We start from the raw sequence: 14,910 nt of genomic DNA on the forward strand, positions 1-14,910 counted from the left end.
GCCAAAGACCACCAAACCCTGGTGGGAGAGTTGAAGATCCTCCAGGTTCAGGGAAGTGGGAGCACTCGTTTTATAAATCCTGAGACACGTGTATCTTCAGGACGTTGTTTCACCCGAAGCCACTCGACTCCCTGAGGAACACGCTCACCACTCCTTGGATCCTCTTACTTGGTTGTTTTGCATCCCAAGTTATTCATGTTTTTAATCATTGCGATTAAACTGTGCTCGTTTCGTCAATATCTGATTAATAAAGAAATTAAGAGGAGAAAACTGAGTATGTTGTGTTGACTGATTTAAACGTGCTTGGAATGAAGCCTGCTTTCAAAACTTGATTTTTTTTTAAATACTTTAACGCTTCTATTGCGCTTTTTTTTTTTTTTTTAATTCTTACTGTACTGTCTTTACAAAATCTTAACTAGAAGGTACCTCACGTTTTCCAGCAGGGCTTCCCCCACAAACACCCTCTGGTTGAGCAAGAGAGATGGTTTCCCTTTCGTTTATTATTGGAAATTTGACAGTTGGGCGGCCGGGTAATCCCCTTGAGCATCAACTGAGGAGTGGCTTCAGAGACGATGGAGAATATAAGCCGGGGGTTCGACTCCCATTGCATCTCTCACCTCAAGTCAGGTTAGTGAGTGTTAACCTCATAATAACCCACCTTATTTATCACATCTTTATTTATAATTAGGATTAGATTAATTTTGATAATTACGATTTTTTGTATACTTGGTAGGCTATAGGCATCGTATTATATATTTTTGTATCTCATTACGCGAATAACCCAAGACATATTAGTTCTAAAGATTGTTTTTATCTCTCCAAGGATCTCTATGTCGTCTCACACGGAGCCGCGTAGGCCTACCTCACCCTGGGGGAGATTCCTCAAGGTTCTCCCCGGACGCGGGCGTCCCTCCAAGCCGAGGTCGCAGTCGCTGAATGTGGTTGTCTCCCGAGGAGGTCCGTACAGCTGTCTTTAGAGCTTGTATTACTTGGTTTTACATCATCTTGTACCGTAGCATGCGAAGTAGAGCTTAAATCGGGCCCAGAAAATCAAGCCCGACCCGGCCTGTGCACGTTCTGTCCGAGCCCGGCCCGGCCCGACACATTAATTATGAGCCCGAGCCCGAGTTCAACCAGACATTTATTTTTATACATATGTAACTTTGTACACATTTGTTACTTAGGTCTACTCTGCTAAATATATATGTAAGGGATAATGTGTAATAGAACGCCGGTCAATATCGGGGAAATAGCCCAGAAGGGGCTTATTTTCGATAAGGACCGGCGACGTTCTATACATTATCCCGCTTATTACACGGCTACTTGCCAAAACGAAAAAATAACTTCACATTGTGTGTCTTTTTACAATTTATTCGTTGCCAGCCAGGGCCGGCCCTGACCAATTTGGCGCCCTATAGGCAAGATTTTTGCTGGTGCCCCCTACCCCTTTGGATCGCACAGTAAATTCGACTACCAATGTTCATAAACTCAGAGAAGCTACAAAGCTTTGTTTTTGAGACTCTTTGATTTTAGATAGAAAATTAAACCCACAAAACGTATTACAAACCAAGTAACAAGCAATGAATCATAAATACGATATGGTATGCACAAAATACTGCAGACGTTAGAATTTTTAATAATTAAACACTTTGCAGTAAAAAAAAGTCTTGCAAAAAAAGTAACAATGAATCACTCATACAATAAGGTATGCACAAAATACTGCAAAGAAATGCACGATGTTTACTAAAGGCATTCATATGCAAAATAATAGATATGAGTTCAGATTCAAATTATTGTAAATACAATTAAATGTAGTATGGTTTATCTAGTTTGGTTCTAACCAGAGATTAAACAAGCACTCAACTGAAGTGTAAAAAAAATACAATAATATGTTTTGATATGAAAGATATTGGAAATGTAAGATATGCAAACCACAAACTATCATCCAAATCAGCTTGAAAATAAACACTGCTCCAACAATGGTTACTACAATGCATTGGATCATTTAAGGATTATACCCCCATTTTACTGTGGCTTACAAACTGTTATGGACCTATGAACATAGCTGACATGTTTTGATTTTCATTGAAGCGTGCGGGTTTGGATTGAGCAGCGGACCAGCTATAGGTAAAGAGCTGCCGTGAGTAGTTAACTCTGGTTAAGTTGTTTACACGTTGCTTGGCAACGCGCTACACCCTGACAACTGTTGGCAGATTATTTGTATTTACTAAATAATAAAACCACATATTGCTTCGATTAGTGAATAAATTAAAACAATAGCCACGTATTAAGCAGAGTTATGTATAGGGAACAGTTAGCTCCAGAGAAATAAAGATAGAAAGGTGAACAAGAGCCAGACAAAGTGACCAGTTGGCTATAGCCAGCCAGGCCTACATTAAAGATAAACAAATTAAAGTTCCTGTATTTCTGTCTCTTCCCGTTTTTCCTCCTCTTCTTTTGTTCTCTTCCTCCCCTGGGTGCCAGAGTGTTTAGGTTTCTTTGACATTGCGATGTGCAAATAGATAGCTTTCTCCTCTCCGGTCAGAATGATGTATCAAGTGGGTAACTAACTAAGTAGTTAACTCGTCCCTCCCAACCTCCCGATTCAGGTAGAGTCTGTGGGGGGGTTATGTTATGTTGTCTAATATTTATTTCGACTTAACTACTGGTACTAAGTAATATAAACATTGAAGTTAAAGTTAGATGAATACAGTATGCAAAAAAAACAGCAATAAAAAAAGCCTATGCCCAGGGCCGGCCCCGTTACCAGCATTCGTAGTGCTGATCAGCAGAGAAATAGTCCGCCAAAGACGTTGACGTCGCTTAGCAACCGAGGACGCTGGGGTTGACAAGTTACCGGACTACTACCTCTTTAAAGTCCATGATGACTACTACACATGCAAGTGAACGGAGCGTTCCACGGCATTGATAAGTAATAAAGGCCTATAATATTTCTGTTTATGGCATAGATTGCTCCCCAGATTAGGCCAATAAAGCAATGATAAAAAAACAAACAAAAGAACACCAACGCTCGATCAAAGGCCCGGCCCGACCCGGCCCGATGATAGTAGTGGGAAGTATCGGCCCAACCCGGCCCGAGGACAGTGGTGGGAAGTATCGGCCCGACCCGGCCCGAGGATAGTGGTGGGAAGTATCGGCCGGTCTCGGGCTCGGGCAGAGAACCCAAACTCTAATGCGAAGCACTTTATCGGAGATGTAGCCTAATATTAAACGAGCTGCGCCTGTCTCCACAGAAGAAGCTTCTTTTGAGGAGCTCTTGGAGGGTCGGCGTCTGTCGGAGGCCGCGGGGCAGCTCATCGCCCGAGAGGAGGGTCTGTTCGGAGGGGCGGGGCAGGAGGTCGGGGGCGCGGTCCAGATAGCGCGTCTCGCTTCGGACCGGACGGTCTTCACCAGCCGACTGAGGCAGGCCCTGAGCCGCTCTTTTAGCTCCGAGGTGGAAGACGTCGAGGTGCTGAGGGCTGCGGTGGACGCTATCCGCAAGGACGAGGAGCAGGACCGGCGATGGCAGGGGACGGGTCGGGTTCCACCGGACTGGAGGCCCGGTGGCTTCTGGGCGCTCCACGACGAGGCGCTGGCGGACTTAGTGGAGGCACGGGTGAACGGAGCTTCGTCGCCCGGAGACGGACAGGGTCTGTCCTCCATCGAGCGAGAGATCCTCGAAGTCGGCCGGCAGCTGAAGGAGGACCTGGGCTGGGTGGTCCGGGTGGTTAAGGACTGTTACCCCGCGGAGGTGGACATCTGTAACCTCTACGGCCGGCTGTACCACCGTGCGTTCAGCTCGAGGCTGTCGATGATCGCGGAGTTCGGACTGGAAGATGAGGACTGCAGGGTCCTCCTTCGCTGGGTCAATAGCCACTACCCCAGGTACGTCCTCCCTTCAGGCCTGATTCACCTCTAGTCCCTTTGCTCACTTCAGGCCGATTCCCTCCTTGTGACTGTCATACTACAACACATGACGGGATGGTTCTCCTCTGCGTTTCAGCATCCTGAGAGATGAGGCTCTGAGGGGTGAAGTGGACTCGGATAGGCTGGGTCCCCTGCTGCCCCAAGACCTCTACTCACCCCTAGAGGCGCAGTTCCTCTCCACTACACAGGTAGGTTGAACTGGGCAGCTCCCAGTAGAACCAGAAGCAGACTGTAGTTGAACTGGGCAGCTCCCAGTAGCAGACTGTAGTTGAACTGGGCAGCTCCCAGCAGAACCAGTAGCAGACTGATGTTGAACTGGGCAGCTCCCAGTAGCAGACTGTAGTTGAACTGGGCAGCTCCCAGTAGAACCAGTAGCAGACTGATGTTGAACTGGTCAGCTCCCAGTAGAACCAGCAGCAGACTGATGTTGAACTGGGCAGCTCCCAGTAGAACCAGCAGCAGACTGATGTTGAACTGGGCAGCTCCCAGTAGAACCACTAGCAGACTGATGTTGAACTGGGCAGCTCCCAGTAGAACCAGTAGCAGACTGATGTTGAACTGGGCAGCTCCCAGTAGAACCAGCAGCAGACTGATGTTGAACTGGTCAGCTCCCAGTAGAACCAGCAGCAGACTGATGTTGAACTGGGCAGCTCCCAGTAGAACCAGCAGCAGACTGATGCTGAACTGGGCAGCTCCCAGTAGAACCAGCAGCAGACTGATGTTGAACTGGGCAGCTCCCAGTAGAACCAGCAGCAGACTGATGTTGAACTGGGCAGCTCCCAGTAGAACCAGCAGCAGACTGATGTTGAACTGGGCAGCTCCCAGTAGAACCAGCAGCAGACTGATGCTGAACTGGGCAGCTCCCAGTAGAACCAGCAGCAGACAGCGGTTGTGTTGTGGATCTCCCCAGGAGAGGCTTCGGAGGAGCTTGGATCTCTTCCTGAAGGCGGAGCAGGCCTTGTGGAGTGGAGGAGCTCCACCCATGGCTACAGATGGCTGCCCCTCCAGCCCGCTGGCCATAGATGTACTCCAGGTACCTCCTCCACCTTCTACACCACCAGCACCTCCTACACCACCAGCACCTCCTCCAGCACCTCCACCTCATACACCACCACCATCTCCTACACCACCACCACTCCTACACCACCTCCACCTCCTACACCATCAACACCTCCTCCACCACCTCCACCTCCTACACCACCAGCACCTCCTCCACCACCTCCACCTCGTACACCACCACCATCTCCTACACCACCTCCACCTCCTCCACCACCTCCACCTCCTCCACCACCAGCACCTCCTCCACCACCTCCACCTCCTACACCACCAGCACCTCCTACACCACCTCCACCACCACCACTACCACCCCCACCTCCTCCAGCCCCAGCACCCCCTACACCACTGCCCCTACACCACCTAACGCAGTTCTGCTCCCTGTGCCTTTAGTGTCTTAACGGAGCAGTAGTGGAAACAAAGTGCATCCTGGGAGATGAACGCAAAGCCCAGCTGGTCGCGTGTGTGCTTGTTGAATTCCTGGACAGGTAACACACACACACACACACACACACACACACACACACACACACACACACACACACACACACACACACACACACACACACACACACACACACACACACACACACACACACACACATTGGGCCACTAATCTCCTTTACATCTACTTACATGCAACTTACATTTTCTCCAAAAGGGTTATTTTTAATATGAACTTCTTCCAACAAAATGGGAAGTGGGTAAATAACGTCCTGTATTGAAATGTCAGTTTGAAGAGCTTCCTCTCCAACGTGATGGGCAGCTCGGCAGGAAACAGCAGACAGCTCCTCCTGGCACACCTCCTCGTCCTCCAGCAGCTCAGGTTCAGTCAAATCCTCTTACTCCTCCCCTTACTCCTCCTGTTACTCCTCCTGTTACTCCTCCTGTTACTCCTCCTGTTACTCCTCATGTTACTCCTCATGTTACTCCTCCTGTTACTCCTCATGTTACTCCTGCTATTACTCCTCCTGTTACTCCTCCTGTTACTCCTCCTGTTACTCCTCATGTTACTCCTCATGTTACTCCTCCTGTTACTCCTCCTGTTACTCCTCCTGTTACTCCTCCTGTTACTCCTCATGTTACTCCTGTTACTCCTCATGTTACTCCTGTTACTCCTCATGTTACTCCTCCTGTTACTCCCCCTGTTACTCCTCCTGTTACTCCTCATGTTACTCCTCCTGTTACTCCTCCTGTTACTCCTCCTGTTACTCCTCCTGTTACTCCTCATGTTACTCCTCCTGTTACTCCTCCTGTTACTCCTCCTGTTACTCCTGTTACTCCTCCTGTTACTCCTCCTGTTACTCCTCCTGTTACTCCTGTTACTCCTCATGTTACTCCTGTTACTCCTCATGTTACTCCTGTTACTCCTCATGTTACTCCTCCTGTTACTCCCCCTGTTACTCCTCATGTTACTCCTTTTACTCCTCCTGTTACTCCTCCTGTTATTCCTTATGTTACTCCTGTTACTCCTCCTGTTACTCCTCATGTTGCTCCTCTCTGTTTTCAGGACACAGAAGGGTTATTCCCATCTTAAATAACCGGTGGCAACCAGAAGCTGTTTCATTTGTTTCTAACAACATCCCCAAAACAACCGTCTGTAATGAGATGCTTTGCTCAATAGTCTTTAGGCTCAGGCTGTAGCTGAAGCTCTCTTCTGTCTCCGTGTGTTCAGGGACTATGTTGTGAAGAAGGCTCATCTCTTCCCAGATGATGTGAAGGAACGCTGCCTACACACACTGAGCTCTGTGAAGGAATCCGCTCACACGTGGCTACTGAGCCCCACCCTGAAGTCTCTGAAGGTATGTCCCCCTCCAGGGATTGGCCTACACTAACCCTTCCATACGAGGGATGGACCTACACTAACGCTTCCATACGAGGGATGGACCTACACTAACCCTTCCATACGAGGGATGGACCTACACTAACCCTTCCACACGAGGGATGGACCTAACACTAATCTCTCCCTAAGAGGGATAGACCAAACACTCCCTTCCCTAAGAGGGCTTGACCTAACACTAACTCTTCCCGACAAGGGATAGACCTAAAACTAACCCTTCCCTACGGGATGTCTATATTTTTAATGAAACTACAACGCCTGCTAAACCTGTACTAGACCTCACTCGGATAACTAGATGTACACAATGTAACCGTTGACTATCAGCCTTCACACGCTGAGATCTGGGACGGGGATGAAGGCTTCTGTGTTCCGTGGGTTGGGCATCAACTAGCTCATTCGCTTAGGAAAGGGGAGGGGTTATAGTGATGGGGAGGGTTTTCAGGGGTGATAGGGGGGAGGGGATATGAGGGTAAGGGGAGGGGCTATATGGTCCAGAGGAGGGGGATGAGGGAAAGGGGAGGGGTTACAAGGGAATGGGGAGGGGTATGAGGGAAAGGGGAGGGGTTATATGGTCCAGAGGAGGGGTTTGAGCGAAAGGGGAGGGGTTATGAGGGAAAGGGGAGGGTTCATAAGAGATGGGAGGGGTTATATGGTAAAGAGGAGGGGTCTGGGGGAAAGGGGAGGGGTTATATGGTCTAGAGGAGGGGGCCTGAGGGAAAGGGGAGGGGTTATACGGTAAAGAGGAGGGGCTTTAGGGAAAGGGGAGGGGTAACATGGGATTAACATGAGAACTGTTCCCTCCGTCCTTCTCCCAGCCCCACTACCCCACGCTGGGCACCTGCTGCTGGCTGAAGAGGCCGGTGCTCCAGGGTCTTCTGGACAGCCTGGAGCTCCACATCCAGGACCTCCAGGGGCTGGGCGACCCCTGCCGGGAGGTACGTCTCTGACCTCTGACCCCTGCTAGGGGGTACATCTCTGACCTCTGGGTGATTCATCCAAGTGCGAGAGATTTAGTGAACAAAAGTGAGAGACTTAGGCCCAATCCCATTTCTACCCCTTACCCCTTCCCCTTACCCCTTCAAAACAAGGGGGAGGGGGAAGGGGAAGGGGTAAGGGGTAGACATGGGATCGGCCCTTAGTGAACCAGAGAGTGAGCCTTTGAGAACCTAATATTGGGATATTTAGTGAACAAAAGAGTGACCGATGGAGTGAGCAAAAAAGCCCATAGTTGTGTGTGGGTCATTTAGTGATGGTCTGAGAGGGTATTGTATTTATTGATCCTCTATGTATTGGCTGAAGCAGTGATTGTGTTTATTGATCTTCTATCTATCGGTTGAAGGGGTGGTTGTGTTATTGATCTTCTATCTATCGGCTGAAGGGGTGGTTGTGTTATTGATCTTCTATCTATCGGCTGAAGGGGTGGTTGTGTTATTGATCTTCTATCTATCGGCTGAAGGGGTGATTGTGTTATTGATCTTCTATCTATCGGCTGAAGGGGTGATTGTGTTATTGATCTTCTATCTATCGGCTGAAGGGGTGGTTGTGTTAGTGATCTTCTATCTATCGGCTGAAGGGGTGGTTGTGTTATTGATCTTCTATCTATCGGCTGAAGGGGTGGTTGTGTTATTGATCTTCTATCTATCGGCTGAAGGGGTGGTTGTGTTATTGATCTTCTATCTATCGGCTGAAGGGGTGGTTGTGTTATTGATCTTCTATCTATCGGCTGAAGGGGTGATTGTGTTATTGATCTTCTATCTATCGGCTGAAGGGGTGATTGTGTTATTGATCTTCTATCTATCGGCTGAAGGGGTGGTTGTGTTAGTGATCTTCTATCTATCGGCTGAAGGGGTGGTTGTGTTATTGATCTTCTATCTATAGGCTGAAGGGGTGGTTGTGTTATTGATCTTCTATCTATAGGCTGAAGGGGTGGTTGTGTTATTGATCTTCTATCTATCGGCTGAAGGGGTGGTTGTGTTATTGATCTTCTATCTATCGGCTGAAGGGGTGATTGTGTTATTGATCTTCTATCTATCGGCTGAAGGGGTGATTGTGTTATTGATCTTCTATCTATCGGCTGAAGGGGTGGTTGTGTTATTGATCTTCTATCTATCGGCTGAAGGGGTGGTTGTGTTATTGATCTTCTATCTATCGGCTGAAGGGGTGATTGTGTTATTGATCGTCTATCTATAGGCTGAAGGGGTGGTTGTGTTATTGATCTTCTGTCTATCGGCTGAAGGGGTGGTTGTGTTATTGATCTTCTATCTATCGGCTGAAGGGGTGGTTGTGTTATTGATCTTCTATCTATCGGCTGAAGGGGTGGTTGTGTTATTGATCTTCTATCTATCGGCTGAAGGGGTGGTTGTGTTATTGATCTTCTATCTATCGGCTGAAGGTTGCTGGGGGGTGTGATGGTCTGTCTGTAGGGGTGGTTGTGTTATTGATCGTCTATCTATCGGCTGAAGGTTGCTGGGGGCTGTGATGGTCTGTCTGTAGGGGTGGTTGTGTTATTGATCGTCTATCTATCGGCTGAAGGGGTGGTTGTGTTATTGATCGTCTATCTATCGGCTGAAGGTTGCTGGGGGGTGTGATGGTCTGTCTGTAGGGGTGGTTGTGTTATTGATCGTCTATCTATCGGCTGAAGGTTGCTGGGGGGTGTGATGGTCTGTCTGTAGGGGTGGTTGTGTTATTGATCGTCTATCTATCGGCTGAAGGTTGCTGGGGTGTGATGGTCTGTCTGTAGGGGCTGGTGGGCCGGCTGCAGGTGGAGGTGATTGCGGAGTACGTGAGCAGGCTGCTGAACGGGAACCGCAGACTGGTAAACAGCCTCTCCCACCAGGCTGGCAGGAAGCTCCCTCCCCTCCCTCCCTCCCCTCCCTCCCCCCTTCCTTCCCTCCCCTCTCTCCTCTCCCTCCTCTCCCTCCTCTCTCCCCTCTCCCCTCCCTCCTCTCTCGCCCCTCCCTCCCCTCTCTCCCCTCTCTCCCCTCCCTCCCCTCTCTCCCCTCCCTCCCCTCTCCCCCCTCTCTCCCCTCTCTCCCCAGTCTCCCTCCCCTCCCTCCTCTCTCCCCACTCTCTCTCCCCACTCTCTCTCCCCTCCCTCCCCTCTCTCCCCTCCCTCCCCTCTCTCCCCTTTCTCCCTCCCCTCCCTCCTCTCCCCACTCTCTCTCCCCTCAGTCCCCTCCCTCCCCTCTCCCCTCCCAGCTCTCTCTCCTCTCCCCCTCCCTCCCCTATCCCCCCTCCCTCCTCTCTCTCCCCTATCCCCCCTCTCTCCCCTCCCTCCTCTCTCTCCTCTCTCTCCCCTCCCTCATCTCTCCCCTCCCTCCCCTCTCTCCTCTCTCTCCCCTCTCTCCCCTTCTCTCCCCTCCCACATCTCTCCCCTCCCTCCCCTCTCTCCTCTCTCTCCCCTCTCTCCCCTCCCTCCTCTCTCCCCTTCTCTCCCCTCCCTTCCCTCTCGCCCCTCCCTTCCCTCCCTCACCTCCCTTCCCTCTCGCCCCTCCCTTCCCTCTCTCACCTCCCTTCCCTCTCGCCCCTCCCTTCCCTCTCTCACCTCCCTCCTCTCTCTCCCCTCTCCCCTCCCTTCCCTCCCTCCTCTCTCCCCTTCTCTCCCATCTCTCCCCTCTCTCCCTTCTCTCCCCCTCCCTTCCCTCTCTCCCCTCCCTTCCCTCCCTCCCCTCTCTCCCCTCTCCTCTCTCTCCCCTCTCTCCCCTCTCTCTCCCCTCTCCTCTCTCTCCCCTCTCTCCCCTCTCTCTCCCCTCGCCCCTCCCTTCCCTCTCTCCCCTCTCTCCCCTCCCTTCCCTCTCTCCCCTCTCTCCCCTCCCTCCTCTCTCCCCTTCTCTCCCCTCCCTCCCCTTCTCTCCCCTCCCTCCCCTCTCTCCCCTCCCTTCCCTCCCTCCCCAACAACTCTGGACTCCAAATCTATTTATGCATTGAAATGCCCTTAAAATGTACACTTCTAATTTCACCAGTTTAGTGCTTAATGCACATATTGTAAAAAAAATCTGCATATTGCATTTCAATTCATTAACTTCTTTATAAATATAAATATTTATTTTATATATATATATGTTTTTTGAAATATATATATATTTATATTTTATTTTATATACACCTTTTTCTTTTTCCTTAGCTTTTGCACTATTTAGAATTTATTTATTGTTATCAAAATGTATCCATTTGTTCTTATTGCACCAGGGTGTCAGAGATAAACACTATTTTGATTCCTCTGTATGTCCGGCACATATTTTTGAATTGACAATAAAGTTGACTTTTACTTTGAAGAATCTGCATCAGCAGGTGCAGGCGGCCCAGACCGTGTCTGAGCACGGCGAGCGGCTGGCAGAGGTGTTCTCTAGAGCCGTGAGTTCAACTCAACCATACGTTACTAAGCTCCACTCTACTAGCTCGATGTGGAGTCATGCGCAGACAGCCTCTTCCTGCTGTCTGAACCCTAGGAGTGGGATGTTTGTAATGAGAAGATATCCGTACGATAAACCAATATGACCCTCCTCAACCGGCCGAAGGCAAATGAGCCGGAAGGACGAGGCACCTGCTGTCGTCCAACATCTGACCTGCAGTTTAGGAAGTCGTAGAGACCTGTCTGACATCTGACCTACAGTAGAGACCTGTTTATCATCTGACCTAGAGTAGAGACCTGTTTATCATCTGACCTAGAGACCTGTTTATCATCTGACCTACAGTAGAGACCTGTTTATCATCTGACCTACATTAGAGACCTGTTTATCATCTGACCTACAGTAGAGCCCTGTTTATCATCTGACCTAGAGTAGAGACCAATTTATCATCTGACCTAGAGTAGAGACCTGTTTATCATCTGACCTACAGTAGAGACTTGTTTATCATCTGACCTACAGTAGAGACCTGTTTATCATCTGACCTAGAGTAGAGACCTGTTTATCATCTGACCTACAGTAGAGACCTGTTTATCATCTGACCTAGAGTAGAGACCTGTTTATCATCTGACCTACAGTAGAGACCTGTTTATCATCTGACCTAGAGTAGAGACCTGTTTATCATCTGACCTACAGTAGAGACCTGTTTATCATCTGACCTACAGTAGAGACCTGTTTATCATATGACCTAGAGTAGAGACCTGTTTATCATCTGACCTACAGTAGAGACCTGTCTGACATCTGACCTAGAGTAGAGACCTGTTTATCATCTGACCTAGAGTAGAGACCTGTTTATCATCTGACCTAGAGTAGAGACCTGTTTATCATCTGACCTACAGTAGAGACCTGTTTATCATCTGACCTAGAGTAGAGACCTGTTTATCATCTGACCTAGAGTAGAGACCTGTTTATCATCTGACCTACAGTAGAGACCTGTTTATCATCTGACCTACAGTAGAGACCTGTTTATCATCTGACCTAGAGTAGAGACCTGTTTATCATCTGACCTAGAGTAGAGACCAATTTATCATCTGACCTAGAGTAGAGACCTGTTTATCATCTGACCTACAGTAGAGACTTGTTTATCATCTGACCTACAGTAGAGACCTGTTTATCATCTGACCTAGAGTAGAGACCTGTTTATCATCTGACCTACAGTAGAGACCTGTTTATCATCTGACCTAGAGTAGAGACCTGTTTATCATCTGACCTACAGTAGAGACCTGTTTATCATCTGACCTACAGTAGAGACCTGTTTATCATCTGACCTACAGTAGAGACCTGTTTATAATCTGACCTAGAGTAGAGACCTGTTTATCATCTGACCTACAGTAGAGACCTGTTTATCATCTGACCTACAGTAGAGACCTGTTCATCATTTGACCTAGAGTAGAGACCTGTTTATCATCTGACCTACAGTAGAGACCTGTTCATCATTTGACCTAGAGTAGAGACCTGTTTATCATCTGACCTAGAGTACAGACCTGTTTATCATCTGACCTACAGTCCAGAAGGCTGGGTTGAGGTAGAGACCCATCCTTAAGGCTATAACTCTCACACGCAGACGACAACACTCAACTGTCATTGGGCAGATTTTGGGACAGAGCGAGGGATCGATGGTCTTCTGGTGTCCTCAGGGCCCCAGGGAGCTGTGGCTGGATGGGATCGTCTCCCAGATTGCAGAAGTCCTCCGGCTCCAGCACCTTCCCACCATCCAGATCGTGGTGGCCTCCATGGGAATGTCCTACCCTGATCTGAGGTGTGCATGTTGCTTCTTTTTCTTCTTCAGTTTACATGTAAGCCATGAAGCGTACTTTACATGTACAGTAATCGTACGTGATGGTGAATACATGGTCTGATCAACCCCAAGCTAAATAATCAATGGTTAGTTGGGTTAGTGATAGTTGGGTTAGGGGTGTTAGTGGGGTTAGTGGGCTTAGGGTAATTGAGTTTGGGTTAGTTGGGTTTGGATTAGTAGATTTTGGGATAGGGGGGTTAGGGTTAGTGGATAGGGTGTGTTGGAGGTCCGGTCGGTTGTGGTTAATGTTAAATAGACAAACAGGGCAAAGGGCTCTCTCATTATAGATGTTGTTCTTTCTTGTTTTCAGCTCAAAGCACGTCCTCTCCCTCCTGAAGTTGAAGAGCAGTCTCTCGCGGTCGCACAGGGCGATGGTACAAGAAGCTCTGGCCGACAGTAGGAAGGACATCCTGACCTCTGACCCCGCGCCTCCCCTCTTCTTCTCCAGAGTTAACCTCAAGTGATGCCCCACCAGCCAGCTAAGCCCAGCCCATGTACTGTACATCGCTCCGTAGCAATGAAACGAGTCACCGATACACATCAGATGGATAGATAGATAGATAGATCCTTTAATAATCCTTTACAGGAAATTACAGTGTCACAACAGCGTATGGACAGACATAACAAACACACATTCCGTCATATAGCTAAAATACTTAAATACTTAAACAATAAATACAATAGTAAATGCTACAAAGTGCAGTTATTTTTGTGCATTATAAAACCGTATGGCAGCTGGTCTACAGGACTTTCTGTACCGCTCCGTTTTGCACATTGGTGCAATTAGTCTCCGACTGAAGGCGCTGTTCTTGATCACCTTCAGGGCGTGGAGTGGGTGAGTGGGGTTAGTCATTATTGAGGCCAGTTTGTTGAGGATTCTGGCCTCTAGCACCTGCTGGACCTTCAGCTGCTCAGCCCGACCACTGAGCTGGCCTTCCTGATCAGCTTGTCCAGTCTGTTGAGGATTCTGGCCTCTAGCACCTGCTGGACCTTCAGCTGCTCAGCCCCGACCACTGAGCTGGCCTTCCTGATCAGCTTGTCCAGTCTGTTTTTGTCCGCTGTGCAGGCGCAAACTCTGCTTGTGATCGCTTGTTATCCGTCTTTTGTCATTATTTACACAGAGACATTTCCCATTTTGGTTGCCAGGGTTATTTGTTGATTACTTAAAACATGCAGCAATACATTTTGAGCTCTGTAGTTTTATAAAATGCACTTTACTATGTAAATAATATTTCCACAAGTTTAGGTATTCATTTTCTTTAGTTAAAGGTGCAACATGTAAGATTTGGCTGAATTTGTCCTCAAAACAAATACGGGGCAGCATATTACCAGAAAGCTGGTAAAAAAACAAAAACCTGTTAAGTTATATATATGCATTAAATTTTATTTAAAAAAACAGCCAGAACTACGTTTTGTTGTGTCCTTGCATCATCACTAATACCTTTTTGAATATGTGTTTGAACAAAGAGAGAAATCTGAAATCTGTATCTATATTCTTGGCAATGATCCATTACATTTTGTCGCTTGTCAAAAGTGTAATATGCCCTGACCCTAACTAAGGTTTAACCCTAACTAATGTCTAACCCTAATCCTAACTTCAGGGTGAACCCTAACCTGAACACCTTGCAGTGCGCCCTTTTTATTCCTCTTTTCTTCATGACTGTTTAATATTTATTTATCATGATTCTTGTGTGTGTGTGTGTGTGTGTGTGTGTGTGTGTGTGTGTGTGTGTGTGTGTGTGTGTGTGTGTGTGTGTGTGTGTGTGTGTGTGTGTGTGTGTGTGTGTGTGTGTGTGTGTGTGTGTGTGAGTGAGGGACCCAATGCATCCCTCCCACCCAGTTGAATTTAGGTGACAGGTTCGCTGTGCTGGGTGCCCCTCCATGGG

The 14,910-nt window shown here is 48.3% G+C and overlaps 1 protein-coding gene across 1 annotated transcript; it reads left to right on the forward strand.

The window, feature by feature from the left end:
* Positions 1-572: 572 nt before the first annotated feature.
* Positions 573-13,879, forward strand: tnfaip2b (tumor necrosis factor, alpha-induced protein 2b). Its single transcript, XM_056589803.1, has 12 exons — positions 573-627; positions 3,255-3,885; positions 4,004-4,115; positions 4,838-4,960; positions 5,374-5,468; positions 5,714-5,806; positions 6,656-6,782; positions 7,636-7,755; positions 9,561-9,635; positions 11,096-11,173; positions 12,864-12,985; positions 13,335-13,879. The coding sequence occupies exons 1-12, from the start codon at positions 573-575 to the stop codon at positions 13,486-13,488; spliced, it is 1,785 nt and encodes a 594-aa protein (XP_056445778.1). The 3' UTR covers positions 13,489-13,879.
* The last annotated feature ends 1,031 nt before the right edge of the window (positions 13,880-14,910 follow it).

Source organism: Gadus chalcogrammus, chromosome 5, assembly GCF_026213295.1.
Source record: "Gadus chalcogrammus isolate NIFS_2021 chromosome 5, NIFS_Gcha_1.0, whole genome shotgun sequence".
Taxonomy (NCBI): Eukaryota; Metazoa; Chordata; class Actinopteri; order Gadiformes; family Gadidae; genus Gadus; species Gadus chalcogrammus.

What these genes read in the sequence shown, in the direction of transcription:
- tnfaip2b (XM_056589803.1), top strand. Translation starts at nt 573, where the DNA reads ATGGAGAATATAAGCCGGGGGTTCGACTCCCATTGCATCTCTCACCTC. An exon ending in TGGCCATAGATGTACTCCAG is followed by an intron (nt 4,961 to 5,373) that starts GTACCTCCTCCA and finishes CTGTGCCTTTAG; the next exon opens with TGTCTTAACGGAGCAGTAGT. An exon ending in ATGTCCTACCCTGATCTGAG is followed by an intron (nt 12,986 to 13,334) that starts GTGTGCATGTTG and finishes TCTTGTTTTCAG; the next exon opens with CTCAAAGCACGTCCTCTCCC.